Source organism: Marmota flaviventris, chromosome 1 (genome assembly GCF_047511675.1).
Source record: "Marmota flaviventris isolate mMarFla1 chromosome 1, mMarFla1.hap1, whole genome shotgun sequence".
Classification (NCBI taxonomy): Eukaryota; Metazoa; Chordata; class Mammalia; order Rodentia; family Sciuridae; genus Marmota; species Marmota flaviventris.
Window position 1 is genome coordinate 209510168 of NC_092498.1, and position 26678 is coordinate 209536845.

At 49.1% G+C, this 26678-nt stretch overlaps 2 protein-coding genes and 1 non-coding gene across 4 annotated transcripts in view; 1 reads left to right on the forward strand and 2 right to left on the reverse strand.

The window, feature by feature from the left end:
- Positions 1-11041, reverse strand: part of Tecr (trans-2,3-enoyl-CoA reductase) — a 28046-nt gene extending 17005 nt beyond the window's left edge. Inside the window, exon 1 of the mRNA XM_027955093.3 lies at positions 10892-11041. Within this exon, the coding sequence (XP_027810894.1) occupies positions 10892-10906 (15 nt within the window). The 5' untranslated portion in view covers positions 10907-11041. The remainder of the gene's footprint in view (positions 1-10891) is intronic.
- Trnav-cac (transfer RNA valine (anticodon CAC)) lies at positions 9833-9905 on the reverse strand. The gene has a single exon. It is a non-coding gene; the product is annotated as a tRNA-Val (tRNA).
- Positions 11042-19274: 8233 nt separating the features above from the next.
- On the forward strand, positions 19275-22796 carry Dnajb1 (DnaJ heat shock protein family (Hsp40) member B1). Of its 2 annotated transcripts, none has more exons than XM_027955163.2 (3): positions 19275-19556; positions 20535-21115; positions 21396-22796. In XM_027955163.2, exons 1-3 carry the CDS (start codon positions 19346-19348, stop codon positions 21624-21626), a joined length of 1023 nt encoding a protein of 340 aa, XP_027810964.1. In that variant the 5' UTR covers positions 19275-19345; the 3' UTR covers positions 21627-22796. The 2 variants fall into 2 exon arrangements, with proteins under 2 accessions (XP_027810964.1, XP_071458059.1); XM_071601958.1 differs by lacking the exon at positions 19275-19556 and adding an exon at positions 19834-19908.
- The last annotated feature ends 3882 nt before the right edge of the window (positions 22797-26678 follow it).

Sequence of the window (26678 nt, forward strand, 5' to 3'; positions counted from 1 at the left end):
GTTACACAGAGAAGTAAACAAAAGAAGTTACGTGGGTTAGGGGGAGCTTATGAAAAGGTGAAGATCTAGCTGAGACTTAATGGCAGAATTACCAGACAATCAGGGTGGGGTGGCGCACACCGGTAATTCCAGCAGCTCGGGAGGCTGAGGTGGAGGACCATTGCTCAGGCCAGCCTGGGCAATGTGGAGAACTGCTGTCTCTAAATAAGAAATAAAGTCTGGAGATGTAGATCACCAGTAGAGTGTCCGTGCACAGGGACTCCCCACCCAGGCCCACTGCCAGCTGGGCACCCAGGTTAAACTCCATTCTCTGCAACAAGTAGTATTCAAACCACATACAGCAGCCCTCTGTATCTGTGGTTCCACATCTGCAGAGTCGACCAACCATGGATCAAAAAACTTTTTGAAAACCACATCTAGAAGGCTGGGGTTGTGGCTCAGCGGTAGAGCACTCGCCTACCACACGCAAGGCACTGTGTTCAATCCTCAGCACCACATACAAATAAATAAAATAAAGGTATTGTGTCCAACTACAACTAAAAAGAAAACTGAACCCCCCCCCCCACACACACACACACACATCTGGAGCTGGGGCTGTAGCTCAGTGGCAAAGCACTTGCCTTGCATGTGTGAGGCACTGGGTTCAATTTTCAACACCCTATATAAACAAATAAATAAATAAAGATCCATCAATAACTAATAAAAATATTTAAAACACACACACACACACACACACACACATCTGGCCAGGTGTGGTGGCGCACACCTGTAATCCGAGTGCCTCAGGAGGCTGAGGCAGGAAGATGGCAAGCTCAAAGCCAGCCTCAGCAATGGTGAGGCGCTAAACAACTCAGTGAGACCCTGTCTCTAAATAAAATACAAAATAGGGCTGGGGAGGTGGCTCAGTGGCCGAGTGCTCTTGAGTTCAATCCCCAGTACCAAAAAAACAAAAACAAAATGCATCTGTACTGAACCCATCCAGTCTCTTCACTGATCCCTCAGCAATACACTGTAACAACCATCTGCATGGTGCCCTCGAGGACCTAAGTCTAGGGGAGGACTATGTCGATCCTCTGTAACCACAGCTGTCTCTCTATAGAAGGGAGACCTTGAGCAGCCAGGGATTTTGGTGTCCTTGTTCTAGAGCCAATCCCCTGTGACACCAAGGGACAACAGTTCTCTTTTAGACTACATTTATGCCCCCAAAAGCAGCCACGTTCCCGCAGCCCTCCTCCCAAGAAGCACCAATGTGGCAGCTCTGCCCCCCCAGCCCACCTCCTCCTCCCCTCCTGTGAGCAGTTTCTCCTCCCCCTGGCCCTGGGGGCTCCAGCCCTGTGAGCCCCCAAGCTGCAGCCTGTTCCCTGGTGTTCAAAAGCCCAACGCCTGTGTCACCCTCCTCCCTCGAGTTGGCAGGCCCACCCTGGGGACAGGCATCATTCCCATGCACCCCCTGAAAGGCTGCCCCAGGAGCCAGCACAAAGCCCTGAAGGCTTGAGGGCTGTCTTGAATGGCAGTGAGTTGTACTTACGTAAGGGCCTGGTTGGAGCAGAGACAGGGAGGGACGGGACTATGCCAGCCTGGCACAGCTTCTGAGAGGGCTTTATCCCCAGGAGGACTAGGAAATGCTCAGGGCCCATCTCCAACTAACCACATAGCTGTGGACAGGGGAGTCCCAATCCTCCCACAGAGCCCCTCACCATCTAGAGCCCCTCTCAGAATAAGGAACAACTGCCCTCTATATTTCTATTAGTAATTTATAAGGCGAGTACCCTTCCTCTCAGATTTAAAAATACAACCCCCTCTGATAGTTAAACTTTTAGGTCAAAGCAACAGAAAAAGGGATTTTATTCCCCCCCCCACCTAGGTCCTCTGGGTAGCTACAAAGCCCTGCCAGCCAGCTTCATTTTTTTTTTTTTTAGTTGTCAGTGGACTTTATTTATTTTTATGTGGTGCTGAGAATCAAACCCAGTGCCTCACACATGCTAGGCAAGCGCTCTACCACTGAGCCCCAGCCACAGCCCCATCTTTTTTTTTAATTATTTTTCAGTTGTAGTTGGACACAATACCTTTCTTTCTTTCTTTCTTTCTTTATTTATTTTTATGTGGTGCTGAGGATGGAACCCAGGGCCCCGCATGTGCTAGACAAGCGCTCTACCGCTGAGCCACAGCCCCAACCCCTAGTTCATCTCTTGACATGGGACACCCACAAAGCCTGGCTCTCAGACCTCTGTGCACACCACATGGTTCCCTCTGCCTAGAAGACTGTTCCCCTCCCCTTCCCCAAGTACCTTGTCCTTCAGTTTAGATGAAACAGCCTGGAGGGCAGAGGCCCGGTTCCTCGTCCTGGTAACCCTTGCATGACTGGTGTAGAGAAAAAAAAGTGTGTGGAACGAATCCAGGAATGGGTAAGTGATGGGCTGGATTGGCAAACAGGCAGAGCTCTGTGATAAGAACCCTGGCCAGCAAAACCTGTGTGGCGAGGGGTCGCCTAGAGCTGTGACAGCCGCTTCCGTGTCAGCAGGCCACAGAGAAAGGAGCAGGGAGCAACACAGCCAGGGACAAGGTGGGGCCACAAGCAGCCAGCCTCCCTGTCAAGACGGCTAAGGACTGGCCACAGGCAGCCACAGCCCAAGGTGCAAGGCACAGGGCTCACCCAGGGGCTCGCCCAGTCCCTAGTGCGGCCCCCACTGGCCCCGCAGCTCCAGGGAGCCTGACGCAGGGAGGACAGGGAGGAAAAGCACTGACTCTTGTCCCAGGCCAACACCAGGAGCCACAGAACAAGGCCCAGTCCCTGTGCTCACGGGCTCAGTCTGACTAGGTATCCAAACGACGGGCCACGGAGGGCACGACTAGGAGATGCTGGGACGGGGCGGGCCATGCTGCAGGCAGAGGGTCAGGAAGGCCTCTGGGGTGACACTGAAGCTGAGCAGCATGTGAAAACTGAGGGCGGAGCATCCAGGCCGCACGGCATGTGCCCAGGGCAGGAGCCTCGCTGTGGTGTCTGAACAATGGCAGTGTGGTGTCAGTGGAACAGCAAGGGACAGATGAGGACGCCTCTGAGGGAGGGTTTGAGTGGGGGAGTGCGGAGATCCTCCCACTTGGTGGGAAAGGCCCAAAAAAAGGCCCTTAGGCTGCAGCCGGTGACAGCCTGGAGGGGGCAAGGACAGTGCTGAGGCGGCTGCACTGGGCACCAAGGTCCAGGCTGAATCCGAGGATCTGCTTCCTGGGGGGTTCTTTGTTACAAGAAGTTAAAAGTGAGCTGAGTGAATTGTGGGTGCTTGTTTTCCCCTTTTTCAGTTCTAGGGATGAACCCCAGAGCCTCAGGCATGCTAAGCACAACTCTGCCACTGAGCCACCTCCCCAGCACCACGTGAGGTTCAACTTTGCCAAGGGTCTACCCATGAGGAAGCAGAACTGACCATCCCAAAATGTGACTTCCTGGTGAATGACAGTATGTCAAAACCGTTAAAATGGCATCTGGACTTCTCCCTCCATCTTCTGGGCTAATTAGTTAGCATGAGTCCATCTCTTGGAAGCTAAGGAGCCCTGGGGACTAACAAGTTTTGAGGCCTTCAAGAGGGACTGAGTGTCCTCCCGAAGCATTCCAGGTGTCCTGGAATGCGAATCTATTCTTACCCACATAACAATCTGTCCTTATCTGCCTAATGACTTAGACCTTCACTGTGTTCCAGGAAGCAGGCTGGGTATCTTATACTAACTTGTGGCCCACAGAGAAAGGTGTCTTTATCCTGGTTTCAAAGTGATAAAATTCTAGCAAATTAGTAACTGTCTCAAGGATGGGCCACATGGCCTCCAAAGGCCAAGTCCCTCACCACTGTCCTTGATTCCTTCTTGGTGCATGACCCCCTGGACCCACCCACAGGGAACCCACTATGCAGCTGAGAGAATCCCAGCTCTGTCACTTACTAGCTGTGAGCAGGTTGTTTCACTTTCCTTTGCCTCAGTTTCCCCACCTATCAAGTAGGAATAAGAATAGTACCTACTTCATATGTTTATTACAAAGATTAAAGCACTTAAAGAGGAGCCCAGGGGTGTAGCTCAGTGGTAGAGGACTTGCCTAGCATGTATGAAGTCCTGGGTTCCACCCACAGCCAGACACACACACACACACACACACACACACACACACACAGAGTTAGGATAAGCATTAAGTATTATATTAGCAGTAGCTTTACTATGATTACTACTGTGCTCTGACTGTAGGGGAAAATGGCCCCAAATGTTAAAGCATTCTCAGCTGTCACTGTCAATGTCAGCAAGAGGGCATTAAGAAACAGCCTGGGGAAGGGAACATAGCTCAGTTGGTAGAGTGCTTGCTTCACATGCACAAGGCCCTGGGTTCAATCCCCAGCACCACAAAAAAAAAAAAAAAAACAGTCTGGTGGGGCATGAGGTATACACCTGTCATCCCAGCAGCTCAGGAGGCTGAGGCAGGAGGACTGCAAGTTCAAAGCCAGCCTCAGCAACTTAGCAAGGCCTTAAGCAACTTAGCAAGATCCTGTCTCTAAATAAAATGTAAAAAAAAGGACTGGGGATATGGCTCAGTGGTTAGGTGGCCCTGGGTTCAATTGCTAGTACCAAAAAAAAAAGAAAAGAACCAGCCTGACCTTGATCAAGCCCAAGGTCTCTGGCCTTTCTCACCCAGCCAAGCCTGCTGGTGAAACCCAACAACTTTATCAGAGCCAAGATCCTTCCAAGCAGGCTCCCACTCAGAGCTTCCTTTCTTTCTCCTCAGGAGCCAGTGAGTCAAGAGGCTCTGATGGGCTGAGGGCCTCTATTCCTCATCAGTTAGGCTGAAATGATGCCCAACTGATGCCCAGAACCTACCTCTCAGCCAAGCTTGGTGGCACATGCCTGTAATCCCAACAACTCCTAAGAGGATCACAAGTTTGAGGCCAGCCTCAGCAACTTAGTGACACCCTGTCTCAAAATAAAAAAGGGCTGAAGAGCTGAGGACATAGCTCAGTGGCAGAGTGCCCCTGAACTCAATCCTACTGGAGAAAAGTAAATAAAACACCACTTACAGCCCCTCCTGCCCTCCTTCTCCACCTCGGCCCTGCCTCCTCCAGAGGCCTGGCTGCCTCCCGCCAGCGAACAGGTCTGCAGTATTTGTTAAAGGTCTGCTCTGTGGTGCCTGGCATGGTGCTGATGCCACCAGCTCCAGCTCACACCTGTGTGTCATCTTAGGGAGGAGGAAACTGGCTCCAGAGGTTAAAGGACCTGCTCGTGCACCTGGCGCAGCCACACATGACTGTAATTCCAGCTACTCAGGGAGGCCAAGGAAGAGGCTCGCAAGTTCCAGCCCAAGCTGAGAATTTAGGGAGACCCTGTCTCAAAATAAAAAATACAAACGGCTGGAGGTGAGGCCTACTATGTGTGAGGCCCTGGATTCAGTCCCTAGTGCTGCAAAAAATAAAAATAAAAAATAAGAGAAGGGTCTTAACCAAAAGAATCTGCCAACTGTTACCATCTGCTCAGTACAAGAAGCTGAAAAGCCTGACACCCCCTCCCCACAAACATGGCCCTGGCCTAAGGCATGCTGGCATGGGCCGGGGTTCAAGCGCACCAGATCACGGCTCTCACCTCCAGGACTCAGGGGCAGTCCTTCCAATTGAGGCCACCACAACCCACAACTCCCCACCCTCTGAAAAGAGAAGCTCTGAGCTTGGGAGCAGCACAGCCACCAGACACCTCAGTGCAGCCTCCACAGAGAAGACAGTGACAGGGACAAAACTGGAGCCAGATAAGCCAAAGAGCAGGCTCAGCTCCACGGCTTCCTGACACTATGACCTGGAGCAACTGAACCTAACTCTCTGGGCCACGTCTGCCCATCTGTAGAGCAGAGGCAGCCCAGGTTTCCACCTCATCAGGTGCTCACAGGGCTCATGGACGGCGAGCTGCCACCAGCAGCAACCTCTTCCCCCTCTGTGGCCCAGGCTCTTCTACCCACCAGGCACACAGACCTGGTCGGATCCCGCGAGGAGACCTTGGGGAAGTTCATCGCCTTTCTGGGCCTTAGGTTCCTTATGAACAAAGCGTACTTAAATCTCAGGGTCCTCGGAAGACACAATAAATGGGATCTGTCCTTGATATTATTTGCCAACAACAAAACAAAAGGACAGTGGGGGGGGGGGCTCAGTGGTAGAGTACTTCCTCATGCGCTCACCACCAGTTTGGAAAAAAAAACAGAAGCAATTTCAACTCCCAGGTTTAACAGATATTTACATTTTCCTTCAGATTTACTTCAGATTCCTTAAAAAAAAAAAAACAAATGAGTTAAAGCTCCCCCACTACTTCCTGCCCAAATAAGCAACAGCCCCTCTAACTACTATGCTATGACCATAAATTTATAAATTATTACAATTTATGCTTTTTTATATATATGACCATAAGGAATAGAAATCTCATTTGGTAGGATTTTAATTTTGGGGGGAGGGTATGGATGAACTCAAGGACATCTGGCCACTGAGCCACATCCCCTGTCCTATTTTGTATTTAGAGACAGGGTCTCACTGAGTTGCTTAGCCCCTCGCTTTTTTTTTTTCCCACAAAAAAAAAATAATAATAATAATAAGAGAAAGGTCTCAACCAGGAGAATCTGCCAACTGAGTTACCATCTGCTCAGTACAAGAAGCTAAAAAGCCTGAGACCCCCCTCCAACAAACTGTGATCCTGGTAGGAGGCATGCTAGCATCGGAGGGGTGTTCAAAGCTCACCAGATCACAGCTCTCCAGGCCCAATGCTGCTCTCACCTCCAGGACTCCAGGACTTGTGAACTGGAGATCCTCCTGCCTCAGCCTCCTGAGCCACTGGGATTACAGGCAGGCACCACCATGCCCCGAGGGATTTTAAATTTTTTAAGTTTACAGGATCTTGGGCTGAGTGTGTATCTCAGTGGTAGAGTACTTGCCTAGCACGTGTGAGGTCTTAGATTCAACCCCCAGCAAGAAAAGAAAAAAAAAAAAAAAAATATATATATATATATATATATACACACACACACACACACACACACACATATTTATATTTATAGGATCTTTTGCGACTTGCTTTTTTTCCATTCAACATGAAAACATGATGTTTGGGGATTTATAAAAGAATTGTATATTTTCAGGATTTTCTTCTTAGAGTGGATGTGCACAGCAGTTGAAATGGATGAACCTCTTCCTTTACACATAACCTTTACACATAGACATATTACATATGTCTAGCCATTTCATAATGTTCTGCTGCTGCAAGTGAGTTTCAACCACAGAAAGGCATAGAGAGGTTAATTAATCTGAGTCAAATAACTATTTAATTAACACAATGCCAGGATTCAGCCCCAGGCCTGTCCAAAGTGCACACACCTATGACACCATTATGTACAAGTTGTCTACTTTCTCCTTAACTGTCACCTTCCTACCCAATTTTCTGACTCCAAACAATTGCCCCTTGACCAGAACTCTGCTTCTAGAACTTTCATACTTATTCTCATGGAGAAAATTAAAGCAAGAACTTGCCTGAGGTAAGATATTAAACTGGTCTAGGATGACTTGCAAGATGGGTACCAAGAGCACTACCCTTGTGGGGAGATGGAAGATTCTAAATAAGGGCTTCCTAGCCTCCAGGTCCTGGGCTGCAGGAAATGGATGGTGACCTGAGCTCCCACAGGCTAAAGATGGATTGATTTTCCCAGGAATTTATAGGCTCATTTGTCAGATGCAGTATCTGTTTTTCTAGCTGCTACTGGGATCACCTTTGCCTGTAGTGGTGAAAAACAGCAATAAAAGAAAAAACTCCATGGGGTTGGGGATGTGGCTCAAGCTGTAGCATGCTCGCCTGGCATGCATGCGGCCCGGGTTCGATCCTCAGCACCACATACAAACAAAGATGTTGTGTCCGCCGAGAACTAAAATAAATAAATATTTAAAAAAAAAGAAAAAACTCCCGTAGCCTAGGATAAGCAGTTCTCACCCGTGCTCTGACCCCACATAATCCCAAGCTTGGCTCTGCCTTTCCAAGGAGCTGGCTGCAGCTAAGGCCCAAGGGTGACCTGTGCTACGAGCTTCATCTCAACTAGGCCACACAAGGAACATTTTTTTTTTCCTCCTAGATGAGACTGGCAAGTGATATGAAATTTAGCAAAACAGCCAGGTATGGTGAGCACACTTGTAATGCCAGCAACTCAGGAAGCTGAGGCAGGAGGATCGAAAGTCCCAGGCCAGCCTCAGCAACTTAGTGAGGCCTTAAGAAACTTAGCAAGACCCTGTTTCAAATTAAAAACAGGCTGGGGATGTGGCTGAGTGGTTAAGAAAGAAGAAATTTAGCAAACCAGCTACCAATCTCTCCTCCAGTTGAGACACTAACTGCCATGCATCAAATCCTGACCTGACACAGACTAGCTATATGACAGTGAAGGAGTCCTGCACTCTGCTGAGCATCACTTCTATCACATGTACACAGCACTTCGGAGGTGTAGCTTAATGGTAGGGTGCTTGCCCAGCACACATGAGGCGAGGGGTTCCATCCCCAGTACCACAAACAGTAAAAAATAAATTACACTTCATATTCTCCAAGTTCTCTCCAGGGGCCAACCTGTCAGTGGACTGGAGGATGAAGGACAGACTTAGTCCCAAGCAGAAATATATTCTTTGACGTGGAAAACTGAAACCTCTTCTCAAACTGTTAAGTATGAGTGAAAGCCTCTCCTCTATTTTCATTGCTGTGAAGAAACACTTGGGAGTAAAACTAATCTGCCTGCCCAGAGAAATGGGCTGCAAGACAACAGCTCCTCAGAAACCTGTTTAGCTATCACCTCAGTAGGTATTGGGCGATGTTAACAGAGAATGATAATAAGAACAACTGCCCCTCACCAGGTCACTGATTTTTTGTTTTGCTGGGGAATGAAAACAAGGGTCCTCCTGGCAGAGAAAAGTTTAAGTAGAGTCTAACATGTTTTCAAGTTCAATCTATGTGCTCAAGCTGCACCCAGCTTCTGGGGAAAAAAAGTGCCCCAGCATCCTGACAGGCCTGCTTTAGCAGATTCCCATCTGCATTTTTCCTACTGAACATGGCTTTTTCTCCTGGGTTAGACAGAGGGTTTGAGAGGGGAACCCACATGAGAAGAACTTTATTCTGGAATCCTAAAGATGAATAGGGCATAAGAGATTATCCACTCCTACCTCTTAGTTCTTGTCATCATGTCAAAAATGAGGATTTCAATCAAAGGTTCCAAAGGATACTGAGCAAATTACCAAAAATAATAATAAAGGGAATGGGTAGAGGTAGTGATATCCAATTTGTATAAAAAACAAAAAGGCCAGATGTAATAGAGCATGCCTATAATCCCAGAGACTCAGGAGGCTGAGGTAGGGGGATCAAAAGTTCAAAGTCAGCCTCAGAAACCCAGCAAGACCCTGTCTCAAAATAAAAAACAAAGAAGGCTGTGGATGTGGCTCAGTGGTCAAGTGGTTCAATTCCTGGTAGCAAAAAGAAAACAACAATAAAAAAAGATCTCTTCTTCTTATTCGAGGTTCATAGAGACAAGAATAGTGGGTGCCAGAGGCTGGGGGAGCAGGGAATAGGGACTTATTGTTAATGGGTACAGAGTTTCAATCTTGAAAATAAAAAAGAGTTTGGGAGATAGCTCATAGGGGCAGCTGCACAATAATGTGAATGTACTTGATACCACTGAACTGTATACTTAAAAAGGTTGAGGGTAAATTTTATCACAATTTTAACATTTGAGGAGGAGGGAGAACAAGATATCTCTCAATTTGATACTTTTCATTTAACAATTTGTAACTGAACATCTTTTTTTACTTTGTTTTGGTGGTACTGGGGATTGAACCCAGGGCCTTGTGCATGTGAGGCAAGCACTCTACTAACTGAGCTATATCCCCAGCTTCATTTAACAATTTGTGTGGCAATTTGTAACAAGGAACTATGACCCTGAACTCCTGATTTCTTCTGTTTGCATTTACTAGCTGGAGATCTTTGGACAAGTCACTTCTTAGACTTTCTTCTTCTACATAAGTGGGGAAAATAATCTTCTACCTCATAGGACTGTGAGGATGAGAACAATGTAACAGAATCTCACTAGCACAAGAGTAAGCACTTGCAAAATTATTCTTCCTATGATGCATAATACAGTAGTTTATTATTTATGATAATTACTTAAGTCAGCAATAAATTATTAATATATTATCAGCTAGATCGATAAACACATCAGACGATTCGTTTTAAGAGAAAAAGAAACCTAAAATTAAGAGTCAGATGACTTGGGCTTCAAGAGCGGCTGCGGGCATAAGATTTCTCCTTGGTGACAAGCAGGGATTGTCAGAAATGATCTCTTAGGTCACCAGAAAGTCCGATCTGCTTTGCTGCTCGGCAGGAACGGGCCGTGGAGTTGCGTCTCCCTCACTGCCTAGGCTCTCAGGGAACTCGCCAGGTGAGGGATGGGATCCAAGGTCATACAGGAGAGGACTGATTGCAGAGCCCCTTCCTGAACCCCAGGCGGTAGCACGGTGCAAGGTTTGGGCGAGACTCCGGGATTGAAAGCAAGGGTTCGCCACCTTCGCTCTTCCCTGGACAAACTCTAGAACTCGGCCCGCTGGCGAAGCTTCAAGGAAGCTTTTCCCACGCCCTATAGAGACCCCAAGAGAAGGCACCCCCAAAACAGCCTGGGTTGCAGATTTATAAATACCATCCCCGCACATGCGCTCTGGGTTTTACGAGCAGCCTCGGTCGCAGCGCTTGCCCACTGCGCCTGCGCGTCCGTCCGGCTCTCTCCGAGGCACCAGACGAGAAAGCGGGGATACCGTGGTCCCGCAAAGTAGAAAAAAGAATAGGTCTACGGGGCAGTTCGGTACGTTTCCTCATTTCTTACCTCATAATGCTTCATGGTTCCCTCACAGTGTGGCTCCTGCTTCTACTACTGCGGATACGGCTTTCTATCTCCGCGAAACACAGCACACAGCCCCTCACACGCTCGCGACCGCGGCGCGAGACTGCGGCTCCTCAGCCGCCCCGCCCTTCCCTGCCGCGCGCGCCCTGTCCACCAATCAGTGAGAAGGGAGCCCACCGTTGCCCCCGCCTCTCAGCCACAGTCCGAGCGAAAACCAGACACTCGTACCACAGGCCTGGCCAATCAGCTTGCGGGACCCACTGAGGCGGGGCGGAGCAAGGGCAGGAGTGGCTAAAAGAAGGGGCTTGGCCACCCACCAATCAAAAGAGAGTGACAGCGCCGCGCGCGCCCTTGACCCGCCCCTTGGTGGCGTAGCTGTGGAAACCAAGCGAAGCGAAGGTTACGGCGAGGCTGGGGGCGGGAGAAGTTGAGTGACAGGGAGGGCAGCGTCCACATGGCGGACGGCGCAGCTAGGTGAATTCCAAGGTGGGCGGCCCTTGGGGTACTGGGGAGCTTCCGGAGAGGCCTGGGGGAGTGAGGGCGCGGGCAGGAGAGCCTGGGTGGCACGGCCGCCGTGGTGAGGGGATTCCATCTGTCCTGAGTGGGAGGGAAGGAAAGGAGAAATGGAGGGGCTTAAATCTACCTCGAGTCCCCCAACCTGCAACTTGAACCCCAGCCCCATTGCGGGGTTGTGTTCATTGCCCTTTTCAGTAACAGCCCCTGTCCCACCTTGCTCGGTCCTGTAAGCAGGAAGCCCACGTTTGTCCCTACCTGCGCAGTTGTCCAGTGTGGTTACTACTGGTCACGTTGGCTACTGAGCTCCTGAAAAGTGGCCTTCCCAAATTGTTCCGTTAATGTTGAAATACAGATTTTAAACAGGATGAAAGGGTGAATGTAAAGAAAAAGTTTCATAATAGCTATTTTGTTTTGTTTAATGAAAAGATGGTTTTTATTTCCATCCTGAATGACTACCATACCATTATTTAAATACATGTGAAAAAATCCTGAAAGAAATTAAACTGAAGGCAAAGGGCAAGTAAAAAATATTTAACTGTAAAATAAATGAGGGGCTGGGGCTGGGGCTCAGCGGTAGAGCACTCGCCTAGCACGTGCAAGGCCCTGGGTTCGATCCTCAGCACCACATAAAAATAAATAAACAAAATAAAGGTATTGTGTACAACTAAAAAATAAATATTTTTTTAAAAATAATTAATTTAAATAATTGAGAAAATGCAAATATTTCCACTGTAGCAATAAACTATGAATGTTTCCATCACTAAATCATAACATTTTATGATGATTACAGGTTGAAGTGATATTATTTTTGCTGTACTGGATTAAAATAAATGAGTAATCCATGATGTCCCATTGTCCTATGTAAAATTGGACTTAATGGATTAAAATTAAATTCCTTTTTTTTTTTTTTGGTATTGGGGAGTGAATCCAGGGGTGCTGAACCACTGACTGACCCACATCCTTGGCCGTTTTTTGTATTTTATTTAGAAACAGGGTCTCACTGAGTTACTTAGGGCCTCCTTAAGTTGTGATAAGTTGCTTAGACTGGATTTGAACTTGTGATCCTCCTGCCTCAGCTTCCCAAACTGCTGGGATTACAGGTGTCCACCACCATGCCAGGCCCCTTGTTTCCTTTTACTTTTTTAAAACTAGCCTCCCCTTCCCAACTGAGAACTGAACCCAGGGACACATTACCCCTGAGCCACTGAAGTTACAGCATAAGCCACTGCACCCAATTCTTTAAATTTTTTCTTACTTCTTTTTACTTTAATGATGTGCCTATTCTAACTTTTTTTCCCCTTAATCTTGTGGTGCTGGATTGAATCCAGGGCCTTGAGCACACTAGGCAAGCACTACCGCTGAACACCCCCATCCTCCTATTCAAGCATTTTTAAATACCAGCTAGTTTTTGGTCTTCTCATAGTCTTTCTACTGGCGTTGCTAGTCTGGGGCCAATGGCATGCTTTTGTTCCCTTGATCATGCTGTCAGGAGCTACCAGGGAGATTGAGTACCAACACAGCAGGACTCATGCACACACTGAAACCTTCAGGACAGGCTGAGGAGCAAAGAGGACTTGTCTCACTTCACCTTCTCTCCTGCTTGCTCCTGTCTCCAGATCCTACCCTTGAGCCTTCATCCACTGTTGAACCAACCCTTCAGAACTCAGAGGCCTGGCATCAGGGGAACAACAAGCAGTCCATACAGGTAGATCTCTGATGATTCACAGGGGAAGGGGTTGGGACCAGGGTGAGTCAGTGCTTGGAATTTAGTCATCCACATTCCATTCTGGAAACTTGTGAAACTATAGCCTTTGGGGATTCTCTTCTCCAGAGCAAAGGAAACCAGTGCTGTGTCTTCAAAAACTCATCATTTTTTCACTGGGGTTAGCTGGACAAAAACAAGTGAAAACACAAAGTTTTTTTATAACTGTGCTTTCAAAAGCAAAGATCTTTTTTTTTTCCCCTGTTGGCAGTGGTAAGATCCACAGTATTTTGAGGCCCTTTGTGTCCCAACCTGAAAGCCTCTCTCAGCCCTTCTGGGGACAGGGAGGGGGTAATTTACTCAAAGGTTACCAGATAAAACCTACCAAGTTGAGTTAGTCAAGGCTTTAACTGCGGAAGGCCAAGGAGGCAGGATCAAAACCCCTAAAATCTAGCCACATTTTGCCACTTCCCTTTTCTGCCAATTCCCTGCTTCTCTGATGTGATCTGAGTAGGTTAGTCTGTATATCTGGGTTCCAGTTAGACAAAACATTATGGTGTTCAAACAGATGCATTTTGTGGAAATTTCACACCTATTCCCATGAACTCAGAATGTTCTGGAAATTCCCTTTGGTGACTGCTTTTATGAACCCCACACTTACTCAGCAGGCAACAAATCTTTGTTGTGCCACCTACATGCTGGTCACCAGCTAGGCATACAAATAATTTCCACCCCCTCATCACCCTCAAGAAGCTCATATCATTGAAGGGCAGAAGCAGCCTTAAGAAATAGAATTCTTTTGTTGTTGTTGTTGTTATTTGGTTTTGGTTGGGGTGGGGGCTATATGTGGTACTGGGCAACAAACCCAGGGCCTTCTACAGTCTAAAGACAGTCTCCCTCTGAGCTGCAGCCCCAGTGCCCCCTCTGTTTTGGGTTTTGAGGATGTTGCTCAGGCTGCCCCTGGAACTCCCGTGCTCAAGTGATCCTCCTGCTCAGCCGCTAAGTAGCTGAGGCTTCAGCACCCCCACCATGCCACGCTTCCCCTGTTTTTGATGAGTGTTGCAAGCATGAGGAACCCCTTGTTTGCCTCATCTGGATTCCAGTAACCAATCTGTCAGCAGAAATCCAATCCACCCTCAGAAAAGAGGACTGGCCACTTTGTTCAAACCCCTGATGACACTGTCCTGTGGCCCTGACCATAGGGACAGTTAGATTCTAATTGTGTCTTCACAACCCTAGCACAGTGGCTGATGCATTCCTAATGGTAACTGGTGAACCTGCTTAGTGTTGGCTTAGCCAGTTGTAGCAAGATTCCTACTTAAAGATTTTCAAGAGGGAAACTGCAGAGAGGTCTTAAGCTCTAGCATGGAAGGCTGATCAGAGCCTCAGGTTTGGGGACCCCAGGGTCATTCGGATGGCCAGGATCTGATGTGTTTGGTGATGTCTGTTTCACAAGCTCTTTCTGTATTTCCCGCATGCAGGTAAGGTAGGATGTGGATTTTCCCAGAACCTGACTTGGCTTGTTTTGGGGTGTGTGCCCCTGCTGGTTCTGAGCCTGTGAAGGAAGGCGAGGCCAGCCAGGGCAGGCCAGGACTGGTTAGCAACTTTCCGCTGTGTCAGGAACCCCAGGTGAGGTTCCCAAGCTCTATCCTATCTTACCTGGCATGTTTGGGGTTTTTAATTTTTCTTTTCTTTCTTTCTTTGTTGTATTTTATGAGCTATAATTTACACACAGTAAAATCCTCCCTTTTAGTGTATAGTTCTGAACATATACAGTTATGTAATGTCCCCCACAATCAAGATATAGAACATTTCCATCATAAAAAATTCTCCTGCTCCATTTGCCAACCCCTGGCAACAACTAATCTGCTTTCTGTTCCAATACTTTCGTCTTTTCCAGAAGGTCACAGAAAATGGAATCACACAGCCTTTTGAGTCTGGCTTCTTTCACTAACATAATGCATTTGAAGTGCATCTGTATTGTTTGCTGTGTCCATAGTTCACTCCTTTTTATGTCTGAATAATATTCCATTGTATAGATGGATCACAGTTTGTTTATCCATTCACCCATGGAAGGACATTTAAGTTTGTTGGGAATTTCTCATGTAGCCCTATTTGTTTCCTGGGCAGTTCTTTTCATTGCATAAGGGTATCCCACTAGGAGTGGAATTGCTGCTGGCTCAGGTGGCCATCATGCTTTTGAAGATTTATTTGATGGACTGGTAGAGTTGAAGAAGGGTATTTTTTAAATTAAGGCTTCATAATCATTTATGTCACATTATGAACAGGCTGAGTGTTTACCATAAACACTCAGTGTGCTAAACACTTCAGCATTTTACTCATTGGGTGACCTTGAGCAAGTCACATGACTTCTAAGAGCCTCAGTTTCCCTGACTGTAAAATATGTGTAATGACAGTCCAACCTCTTTGGGTTGTTGTGATGATTACATGAGTTAATAGGAGCTGGGGGTAGCCAGGCACAGTGGTGCAGGCCTGTGATCCCAGCAGCGCAGGAAGCTGAGATAGGAAGATCGTGGGTTCAAAGCCAGCCTCAGCAAAATTGAGGTGCTAAGTAACTCAGTGAGACCCTGTCTCCAAATAAAATACAAACTAGAGCTAGGGTTGTGGCTCAATGGTCGAGCGGCCCTGAGTTCAATCCCAGGTACCAAAAAAAAAAAAAAAAAAGAGAAAGAATAGGAGCTGAAGGTGTAGCTCGGTGGTAGAGCACTTGCCTAGGATACACAAGGCCTGGGTGCCATTCCCAGCACCACGGAAAAAGAAAATTAAAAAGAGTTAATATATGTTGAGCACTTAGAATAAGCTTTGCCATGTCAATGTTAGCTATTCTTTTTTAAAATATTTTTAAATTGTAGATAGATATAATACCTATATTATTTACTTTTATGTGGTGCTATGGATCCAACCCAGTGCCTCAGTTGTGCCAGGCAAGCGCTCTAACACTAAGCCACAGCCACAGCCCAGTGTTAACTATTCTTTTTTTTTTGGGGGGGGCAGGCGTACCAGGGATTGAACTCAGGGTCACTTGACCACTGAACCACATCCCCAGCCCTATTTTGTATTTTATTTAGAGACAGGGTCTCACTGAGTTGCTTAGCACCTCACCATAAGGCTGGGTTAGAACTAGCTATTCTCCTGCCTCAGCCTCACAAATTTCTGGAATTACAGGTATGTGACACCATGTCCAACTAAAGTCTACTCTTAGAGTATAGACCTACCAGGGATGAAGCAATTGCGTAATATCACACAGTGAATAAGTAAATATTGGATATAGGGTTTGAACTGAGGCAAGTCACATCACACTCACCTGCTTAGTTCCAATATCATCAGAATTTTACCAAAGAAACAGAGTAAATGTCATGGGAGGGCAGAGAGGAGATTTATTTCAGGAGTTAGGGATGTAGCTCAGTGCTTCCCTAGCATGAACAAGGCCCTGGGATCCATCCCCAGCACTGCAAAAAAAAGAGAGGAGATTGATTTCAGTGAATTAGCTTGCATGATTGTAGAGACTGACTAAACAAGTTTGAAATCTGCAAGCCAGCAGGCTGGGAACTCTTGAAAAGAAGCTGTTGGCTTCTTCTGTGGGGATCCCTGATGTTTGCTTTTAAGGCCTCTTGACTGACTGAGTACGGCTCAATCACATCATCAAGGGTCATCTCCTGTACTTACAGTCAACTGATCATAGGTGTTAACCCAACCACATCTACAAAACTACCTTCACAGCAACACTAGATTCATGTTTAATTGAATAGGTTCTAGAGCCTAACCAAGCTGATGCACTATCGTAACTTCTCAGAGTTGACAGTCCATATTTGTTGAGGTTTCTGAAAAGGCCATTTTTCCAGTCTGAAGTGCCCAGTTCTTGCAGGTCAAAGCACCATAAGGGCCAGTGCAGTGGCACATGCCTGTAATCCCAGTGGCTTGGGTGCCTGAGGCAGGAGGATTGCAAGTTCAAAGCCAGCCTCAGCAACTTAGCAAGGCTTTCAGCAACTTGGACCCTGTCTCAAGTTTTAAGAATTAAATAAAAAGGGCTTTGGTATGGCTCAGTGGTTAAGTTCCCCTGGGCTCAATCCCTGGTATTAAAAAAAAAAAAAAAAACATAAACAGAGTCATTGAGTTGGCTTGGTGTTTTGGTAGTGGTAGTGGCAGTGGTGGTGGTGGTTGTTTGGTGCTGGGGATCAAACCCAGGGCCTTGCACATGCTAATAAATACATACTCACCCACCGAATACATTTCCACAGGCTTGGGAATTAACAGTTGAAATTTCCCAAATATGATCCGGGCTTACTCAAGGAGAAGGGAGTACCAGCCCTAAGGTTGCCACCAAATATGAGGATATCCCTTTTAGTAAGATGTTGCCCTCCAGTGTTACAAGAAATTTTACTACAACCAGATAGGCCCATCTAGAGCCCTTTCTGTAATTCTAAATTAAAGCTGTGCTATGAAATACTGGAGTAATCAGATGAGGAAGTCCACAGGCTCTGGGTTTTCCCCCATGATGATGACTCTCTTGCTTTTTATTAATGTAACTTTAAATATCATCCTCTGTCCCTTGAGATTGGTCCAGGACCCCTTCTACTATGCTGGGCTACTGGGCACCCAGCCCCAGCTGGCCCCATGGTCCCAGTGGGCCTGTGTGCATCCATCCTAGTTCAGAGTCCGGACGGATTCTGTTTCCTCAGTGGGTAGGGAGAGCCAGAATTCCCCAGCTGGACAGCAGGAAAAGGCCATGATCCTCTTTCTCAGTAGTCCCATCCTGCTAAGGGCAGTGGTCACCAGAATCTTTCTACTGTGGAGCTGCCAGGAAGGGTGTGGCTCAGCAGCCCACCACTAACAAGACAGTCACCCCTTAGACAAGGCTTCCTTTGTGTGAGGCCTGTTTTGAGCACTTTACAAATATTGACTCATGTAAACTTCAAAGGCTTCTTGAGGTGGGTACAGTTTCCATCCCCACTGTACAGAGGAGGAAGCTGAGCCCAGGGTGGCAGCTAAGTAACCAGCTCAAGATCACGCAGCTAGGGAATGCTGGAAGCAGGGGATTGTCTGGTTCCAGAGAGGCCCTTTCGTTCAGGAGCATCTCCCCTTTGGGAACCACCACTGCTTACACCACTCCTGTAGGTCCTTCTCAAGTGATGCCCCCTTCTAAGCCTCTTTTCCCTCATCATCAGTGCGGTGTCCTTGACCAGGGGCACCCCAGACTTTCAGAACCAAACAAGATCACCACGTAACCTACAGATGATCCCCAGATCATAAAGGTAGTGGGAAGAGAAAAAGAAGCACGTGTGTAAAAACCACTAGGTGTATTTATGAAGTGTGCACTGCAACTGTGCCAGACCCTGCTGCAGGTACTGGAGACCCAACACGGGGGCCAGTGCCTGCCTCGTGGCAATCCCAGACTGGAGGAAGATGACATTTAGCATGAAAGCCAAGAACAAGCTAATTTCAGATTTAGCTCTTTAGAAGACTGTAAAGTGAAAGGCCTGAAGGGCAGGACTGCGAAGGTCTCCTCAGGGAGGTGAGCTTTGGTCCCGGGTCTTCACCTCGCTTGACGGGGACAAGGCACACAGTCTTGGGGCTCTCGGTTGCATCCCTACAGCCACGAGAGGAGGGCGAGAGGGTACTTTTAGCCCGTGTAACAGCAGGAGAACCTGGGCAGAGAGGTCGGGTAGTGTGCCCAGAGCCACTGCCAGCAGTGAGAGAGCGCAGCAGTCAGACTGTCACCTTCCGAAGAGGCGGGGCAGCCTCGAGGAGTGGGGTCGCCTCAGGCCCCGCCCCTTCTCGGAGGGGCGCGTTCGGCCGAGGTTCAGGAACGCCTCGTAACCTATTGGTAGGGCCTGGGCGCAAGACCGGCCCTGTTATCGGAGATACGTAAAGAAGATCGCGATTGGCTCTCTCTGGAGGGTGGGCGGGACTCCGTCGGCCTGTGCGCGCGCCACTGGGAGGCGTTGCCCAAAGCACAGTGGGAAGGGGCGTATCCCCGCGCGGTCGGCCGTTGGCGGCTTGGCCCCGCCCCGGATGTCGCGCGTCACGGACTGAGCACCGGCGATTGGCCGTCGCGCCGCGAGGGGCGGGGCGGAAGGTTCTGGAGGGGGCTGGCGGGCTCTGGAAGCTTCCGCCGGACGGGTATATAGAGTCCAGGACGGGGCGGCGGCGGAGCCGGGGGACGGCGACAGCTGGGCGGCGGGCCGCAGGTGGGGGCCATGGGCAAGGACTACTATCAGACGCTGGGCCTGGCCCGCGGCGCGTCGGACGACGAGATCAAGCGGGCCTACCGCCGCCAGGCACTGCGCTACCACCCGGACAAGAACAAGGAGCCCGGCGCCGAGGAGAAGTTCAAGGAGATCGCCGAGGCCTACGACGTGCTCAGCGACCCGCGCAAGCGCGAGATCTTCGACCGCTACGGGGAGGAAGGTGCGTGTGCGCGCGCCGTGCGGGTGCGCCCCCGCCGTTTGACAGGCGGGGAAACCGAGGCACGCCGAATGCTCTCCGGCCCCCGGGGGGACTACGCGAGCCCGGGGCGGGTGGCCCCCGCCCTCTGGCCGCGCGGCCTCCGCCCTCGGATTGGCGGCCTCCGGGTGGGAGGAGGAGTCCTGGACGCGCCGCTCGCTCAGAAGCTTCTAGTAGGTCTGGGGCCGCCCCTCTCGGGGTGCCGCCCACGTCCCGAGCGGCCCGGGGCGCGGGAGCCGGGGAGGGTGCGGGCGGCGCGGGGCCCTGCGGCCGGGTGAGGTAATCCCTGCGAGACGCTGACCCAGCTCCGCGCCAGGCACGTACGGGGCGGGGCGCGAGGCGGCTGTCCAGGTGCGGGAGCCGGCGGCGCGCCTGGGGCCGGTCCGCGACCCTGTCGTCCGCTGGCCGCCGATGACTCAGACTGACCTCTGGGCTTGAGCCTAAGAAATAAACTGATTTTGTGTTTCGGGGTGATGGCGATTGATACCAGAGAGAACTTGAAACCTGTCGGTGGGCTTACCTTCATTGATTCCTACTCTCAGCACATCTCCAGCCCTCGGGCGTTTGGAGTAGGCCCCTCTGAATGCTCCTCTGAATCGTGCCTTTTTTTTTTTTTTACCCTTCCTTTAGTGAGTTTTTTGTAAAACCTTGTGGATGGGTCAGTCAGTAAGTGGAAGGACCTGAGTGGCACCTGGAGGTGGCCAACTCAGAGCTTAAGCCCTTTGCCACTGACATGTCACAGTGAAGTAGAGTGGGTGGTCTTTTTATTGCTGCTGCTGCCGCCGCTGAAAGTGGTAAAGCTTAGGATTCTTCCCTGACAGCCTTTAAAGAATTCTTGGTCCAGGGTTCCCAAGTTTTTGTTTTTGTTTTTTTCCTCCCTTAAGGAAAGCTAGAGAGGAGCACCTGGTCAACCAACTGACAGATTCTGATTTTGCTTTTCAGGCCTAAAGGGCGGTGGCCCCAGCGGCGGTAGCAGCGGTGGTGCTAACGGTACCTCTTTCAGCTACACATTCCATGGAGACCCTCATGCCATGTTTGCTGAATTCTTTGGTGGCAGAAATCCCTTTGATACCTTTTTTGGGCAGCGGAACGGAGAGGAAGGCATGGACATCGATGACCCATTCTCCAGTTTTCCCATGGGCATGGGTGGCTTCACCAACATGAACTTTGGTCGCTCCCGCCCTCCCCAAGAGCCCACCCGGAAGAAGCAAGATCCCCCTGTCACCCACGACCTGAGGGTCTCCCTTGAAGAAATTTACAGCGGCTGTACCAAGAAGATGAAAATCTCACACAAGCGGCTGAACCCCGATGGAAAGAGCATTCGAAACGAAGACAAAATTTTGACCATTGAAGTGAAGAGGGGGTGGAAAGAAGGGACCAAAATCACCTTCCCCAAGGAAGGAGACCAGACCTCCAACAACATTCCAGCTGACATTGTCTTTGTTTTAAAGGACAAGCCACACAATATCTTTAAGAGAGATGGTTCTGACGTCATTTATCCTGCCAGGATTACCCTTCGAGAGGTAAGGGACTAGGTTGGGCCCTGTGCAGGGAGGCAGCTGCTTTTTGAAGCCATTCAGTTTTGTTCTATAAGTGTTCCTGAGCATGTGGTTTATGCCGGATTTGGGGGTACAGAGCAAGACTGACCAAAGCTTGAGCTTCTCTGCTGGTGATATGGGCAGATTTGGGGTAGGGTCTTGGCTGCAGAGGCCTGATGGATCTGACCCCGCACCAAAAAACCTGTAGGCAAGAGTTGAACTTCCTAAGCTGTCTTTATCTAATGCTGTCCATTTGTTTTCCAAGGCTTTGTGTGGCTGTACAGTAAACGTCCCCACTCTGGACGGCAGGACCATACCCGTCGTATTCAAAGATGTCATCAGGCCTGGCATGCGGCGAAAAGTTCCTGGAGAAGGCCTCCCCCTCCCCAAAACACCCGAGAAACGCGGGGACCTCGTTATCGAGTTTGAAGTGATCTTCCCAGAAAGGATTCCCCAGACGTCAAGAACCGTACTTGAGCAGGTTCTTCCAATATAGTCACCTGCGTTCCCCAAGGACTAACCAGGGACCTTTCCACAGCTCAAGGATTTCCGGACCGTTCACCAGTTGTGGACAGAGAGAGGCGGGAGGGCCCAGGGAGGGCTTTCGTACTGCTGAATGTTTTCCAGAGAATATATTACAATCTTTCAAAGTCGTGCACTAGACTTAAGTGGTTTTTCGAGCGATAGAGCGGCAGGTGGTGGGCACAGCAGAGAAGAGCATTACAGTCTGCCCTACTGGTTCCTGCAGCCCTCCTGGGATGGGCCCACCTTCTGCTCCTCCAGTCCCTGCCCAGGGGCGAGAGACAGGCCCACAGCTGGACTTGATCCCTCTGTAGTCCCTTTGCTTCCTGCTGTTAGATGGTGTCAACCTGCCATCTTGGTCACCAGACCCTGTGCACTCCTCAGTTTGTGTTGTATGATCGGTTCGTGTTTTATTCTGTATTTGTCTCCCACACCTTGCTTGTCCCCTGAAGAATTCTCTCTTCTCTTTGACCATCTCAAATTGAGAACCTAAATCAGTTCTGCAGAACTGCCTGGCTGGCACCACAGCAATACCTCGTTCCAGCAGGACCAAGGGAGCCAGCCTTCAGGGAGTGAATCTCGCACCCACCTCTCCCCCCAGGTCCTGGTGGCCTGGCTGGAGCAGGGGGTCCTCCTGACTTCTGGCTCTGGTGACACTGAAAGTGCTGATTTATGGGTCACACTCTTTTCTTTGTCCATAAAGCAATCCTTTGGCACACCTGAGGCTTAACCAGTGGCCCAGGTAATTTTTTTGTTTAATGGACTCTGGACTCTTCTCAAAGGGATCTGATCCCTTTGAATTTTGCACAGCCCTAGATATAATCCCTTTTGATAAAAGGGTCTTTGCTTCTGATTACAGGAGCACTGTGGAACGTCTGTAAATATGTTTTTATAATTCCATGTAAAGTTGGTGTGCACTCAAATGAAAATAGTCCACGGCAGCTGCTGCTCTCTGTACAGAGCCAAGAATTGGAAGAAACCTTGGGAGTGGGAGAGTTGGAACAAAAAAATGTCTGTTTTCTGGAGACCAGTCTGGTGCTCAGACCTTTAGACTTATTGTAAGTTGCCACTGCCGACACAAGACCAAAGTGTGTGACTTGTCATTATGCAGCGTGACAGCATTAAAGACTGATGCTAAACCTCAGGGGAGCGGTCCTGCGACTCTGTTTGAGGGCTCTGCTGGTTCTGGGGATGGGGTGGGGGCCTGGGCATCCCTCCAAAGGCAGTCAGGGAGAGGGCGGGGTGGGCAGGAGGCAGGAGGGGATCCTCTGCAGGGCAAAGATAAGTCTGCCTTGCTGGGTTAGGGAACGCTAACCCATCCAAACAGCAAGGCTCGAGTACAGTGGATGCTGCTCATTTGGTGAAGGTTAGGGCCAAAGCTGGGGTAGGGGCTGGCTCCCAGATGTTCTTGCCTGTCTTCCAGGGAGGACTCTGGCTTTGCCTAGTGACCTGGTCACCGGGGCCAAGGAGAGGTGTGATCTGCATTTCTAATGCCCTGTCAGGCTTTCTGCCAGGGCAGGCTGTCTGACAGGCTCTGCCAAACCAGAACTAGAATTCCGGCCTCCCAGGAGCTGACCCCGCCCTGGGAAGATCCATTTCCTGCCTCTTATTTGTTGGCTACTGAGGCTTTTACTTTGTAACTTTTTAAGGAACTGGTTTTATTATAAGGTAAGTAATTATACAGGCTTACAAAAATGTAATGCTATTTAGCTACAAAGTGGTACTTTGTTTTTGGCAATAGTGGAGGATAAAACCAGGGCCTCTTGTATGCTAATCCCTGCTGCCTCACTGAGCAAGGCGGGAGATGCTATTTAGTGTTTTAAAGTAAAAAAAAAAAAAAATCACACTGCTTGGAGCTAAGAACAGCTTCCCCTTCCCATTGAAATGATCACTGGCCACAGTCTTAGACAGCACTGCCCAAGGCAACTCTCCTTAAGATAGTTGCAGTTGCTCCAATCACAAATGAAGGGTTCAGCCACCATGTGTTTGTGGCTAGTGGCATCTGTTGGATGGTGCAGGTCTAGAGGGTTTTTTACCAAGTATAATACCCAGGTAACTTGAAAGAACAGCTTCGTGGAGCCAGGAGAGGCTTCCCCAGGCAGAAAGTGAGCCTGAGACTGGAGCCAAAAGGAAGTATTGAAAGCTGTTCATCAGCCCAGGCCCCCGGGCCACATTTACAGAACTGACCCAGGCCTCAGTTGGGGGGGGCTCCCCCCATACCCCTGCCAGAGTTGTCTTTCTGAAACAGGTCCCTGTGGATTTCATATTGAAGTGCTGCAGGTGACCACAATGTTCCTGAAGTTCTAGGAACTTCCACAAACGGTGTGGCTGAGCTGCCTGAGTGACCTGGAGAGGAGGGTAGGAGATGGGAAACTCCTTGTAGTAAGGGGCAGGTGTGTGGCTCAGCAGCAGAGCGCTTGCACAGCACCTACAGGGCCCCGGGTTCCACCCCGGCACCTCAAAAACAAATGGTATAACCCTCGAAATGTCCATGTGGTGGAGCTGAGCTCTGACCCTCCCTTTCACCAGGACAGGCAGGCAGTGGTGCGACACTTTTTTGGTGTGGATCCAAGGGTGTGCTTACATAAGCACGAGCATAACTGCTCATTTTTGAGTTTGATTTTTGTGGCTGCACAGGAATAAAAACTGCAAAAGGTTCAGGGTGTAAAATCCTCCCTCAGCCGCGGCGTTCACCTCCACCCCCAATGTTCCCACTTTCTCAAGTACCTTTCCTGAGCTGCCGCAGGGAATGCAGTTTTTTTGTTTTAACTCAAATGCTATGTACCCTACACCCCCTCCCGCCCCCCACGTGATACAACACGGTAATGGAGCCATCTTGTCAACTCTACCCATATCGTGTGAAGTTTCAGTCCATCATTTTGGTGGCCCCTGATTGTTCTGCAGCCATTATTCCTGCTTCCAGGTTTGAGCCTCGGCTTGATAACTTTCTAGCTAGGTGACCTTGTGCAAGTGACCTACCCTCTCTGGCCTTCATTTCTTCAGCTATAAAATGGGCATGAGATAGTACCTCTCTCCTGGGTCTGTAGAATGTCATGTCTACAGACAGGCATGTGCACACGAGGGAGGCACCAGCTAGAGCGAGCGCTGTGTCCCAGCTCTTGTCATCATTCCTCGGGTATGTGAAGGGTTCTTGGCCCACAGCTTGTAACCCCAAAGAAGTTGAGTCTGGAGTCATTTGGGTCAGTGCTCTGCTGAGCTCCAGGAGCCAAATCCCAGGCGAGCCTCTGCCCTCAGCCAGCCTGAGGAAGCCCCTAAACTTAGCAGGCTCCCTCCCGAGGCCTCTCCTGACAACCCACTCATTCAATAGAAGAGCACTGAGCTCCAGAGCTCAGCGACCTGGGTTTAGATCCGGGCTCTATCACTCTGCTACTGTGTATCCTTGGGCAAGTGACCATCTGATTCTCAGTGGCCTCCTTTCAAAAATGGGAGAAAGGAAGGTGCAGGTCTTTTAGGGATGCTGTAACAACTAGTGAGGGGATACATAAGGAAGCCCAGTGACAACACAGCTCCCAGGCGAGGGGTAGCCCAGCGGCACAGGAGGCACTTAGCCTGCACAAGACCCTGGGATGGATTCCCCCCCACCCCCGTGGGGAAAAAAATAGCAAATATATCTAAAAAAAATAGCAAATATAATACCTTGCAGAAAACCTATCTTAAATATTTGTTGTTCTCATTGCTAATGATAGTGCCAGTCACTTAGTTAGCACTCATCCATTTAATAAGCATTTATTGAGCACCTCTTGTGTGCCAGCCAGGTCTTGATTCTAGGAACACAGAAGTTAAAAATTCCTGTCCTTGGGCTGAGGTGCAGCTCAGTGGTAGAGTGCTAGCTTGGCATGTGCCAGGCCCTGGGTTCCACCCCAGCACACACAAAATAAAATCCCTATCCTTGTGGAGCTGATGGTAAGTAAGGGTAAAAAGAAAATAAGCATAAATAAATAAAATGTCCAATGTGCTAGATAATGGAGAAATAGAAAACTAGTAGGTGGAAAGTGTTAGGTACATTTTAAAATAGCACAGCAAATGGCCTGCCAAAAAAGTGACATTTGAGTAGACAAAGGAAGTCGGGAACAGCTGTGTGGATACTGAGGGAAGGGCATCCAAGAACAGGGAATAATAGCCTGTGCAAAGGCCCTGAGGCTGGGACATGCTTGAGTTGTTGAAGAGCCAGTCAAGGGCCCAGTGAGGTTGGAGCACAGGGAATGGTGTGAGAGTTGGAGGAGGAGAGGGCAGGGAGGTGATCAGGCAGATGATGCAGAGCCTGTTGGGCTGCCAAGCAAACTGTGGTTTTCACTCTGAGTGTGTTCAGAGTCTGCCAGCATTTTGAGTTTCTTTTGTTTTCTTTTGCATATAGCAGGGGCTGAAGGAGGAGTGTGGGTGTGTATCCTTTTACACAATGACTTCAAATCCCTGAGATAGGTCATCGGTGTCTTGAGATCTCACTGCACCAAAATTCCATCTCAAAACAGCACAATGCGGACAATAAACATCTATATTCTTTTCTATTTAGATCTAGGCTTTCAAGTTCCTGTACTCATTTTTTCTCCCCCAGATCTTAAAAATGCTTTCATGGTTGGCTAATTCCATCCCCGACAGGCCTAGAGTCTGCTGCTTTACAAGTTCTCAAACTCTGATTATTCAAATGCACATCTCCCTGTCATGAGGGAAGGAGTGACAACCTCAGGGCACCACTCAGAAGGGCCCCTTCCAGAGTTTCCCTGAGGTCACCAACCATGTCCTAATGAGCTTTGCATAGCCAGTGCCCAGAGTGACTCTGGTCCATAACTGACTCTCAGAGCGTTGGTTGACTAAGTAATTAAGTGACAAAGTGACTCTGACAAGAGCACTCACAACATTTGTCCTCTGATCATTCATGTCAAGGAATGTGCAGAAGAAAGTCGACCAACCCCGGGGGCTGCGGAAGTCCCCCATGACCCACATTCCCAGTTATTTTTTCTGGCTCAAGGAGAGCCCCTCTTTCCTGGGGACCCTGCTCCTACTTCCT

Coding starts and splice junctions, on each gene's coding strand:
- Dnajb1 (XM_027955163.2), top strand. CDS start 19,346: ATGGGCAAGGACTACTATCAGACGCTGGGCCTGGCCCGCGGCGCGTCG. Junction 19,557..20,534: donor CGACCGCTACGGGGAGGAAG/GTGCGTGTGCGC, acceptor TTTGCTTTTCAG/GCCTAAAGGGCGGTGGCCCC. Junction 21,116..21,395: donor CCAGGATTACCCTTCGAGAG/GTAAGGGACTAG, acceptor TTGTTTTCCAAG/GCTTTGTGTGGCTGTACAGT.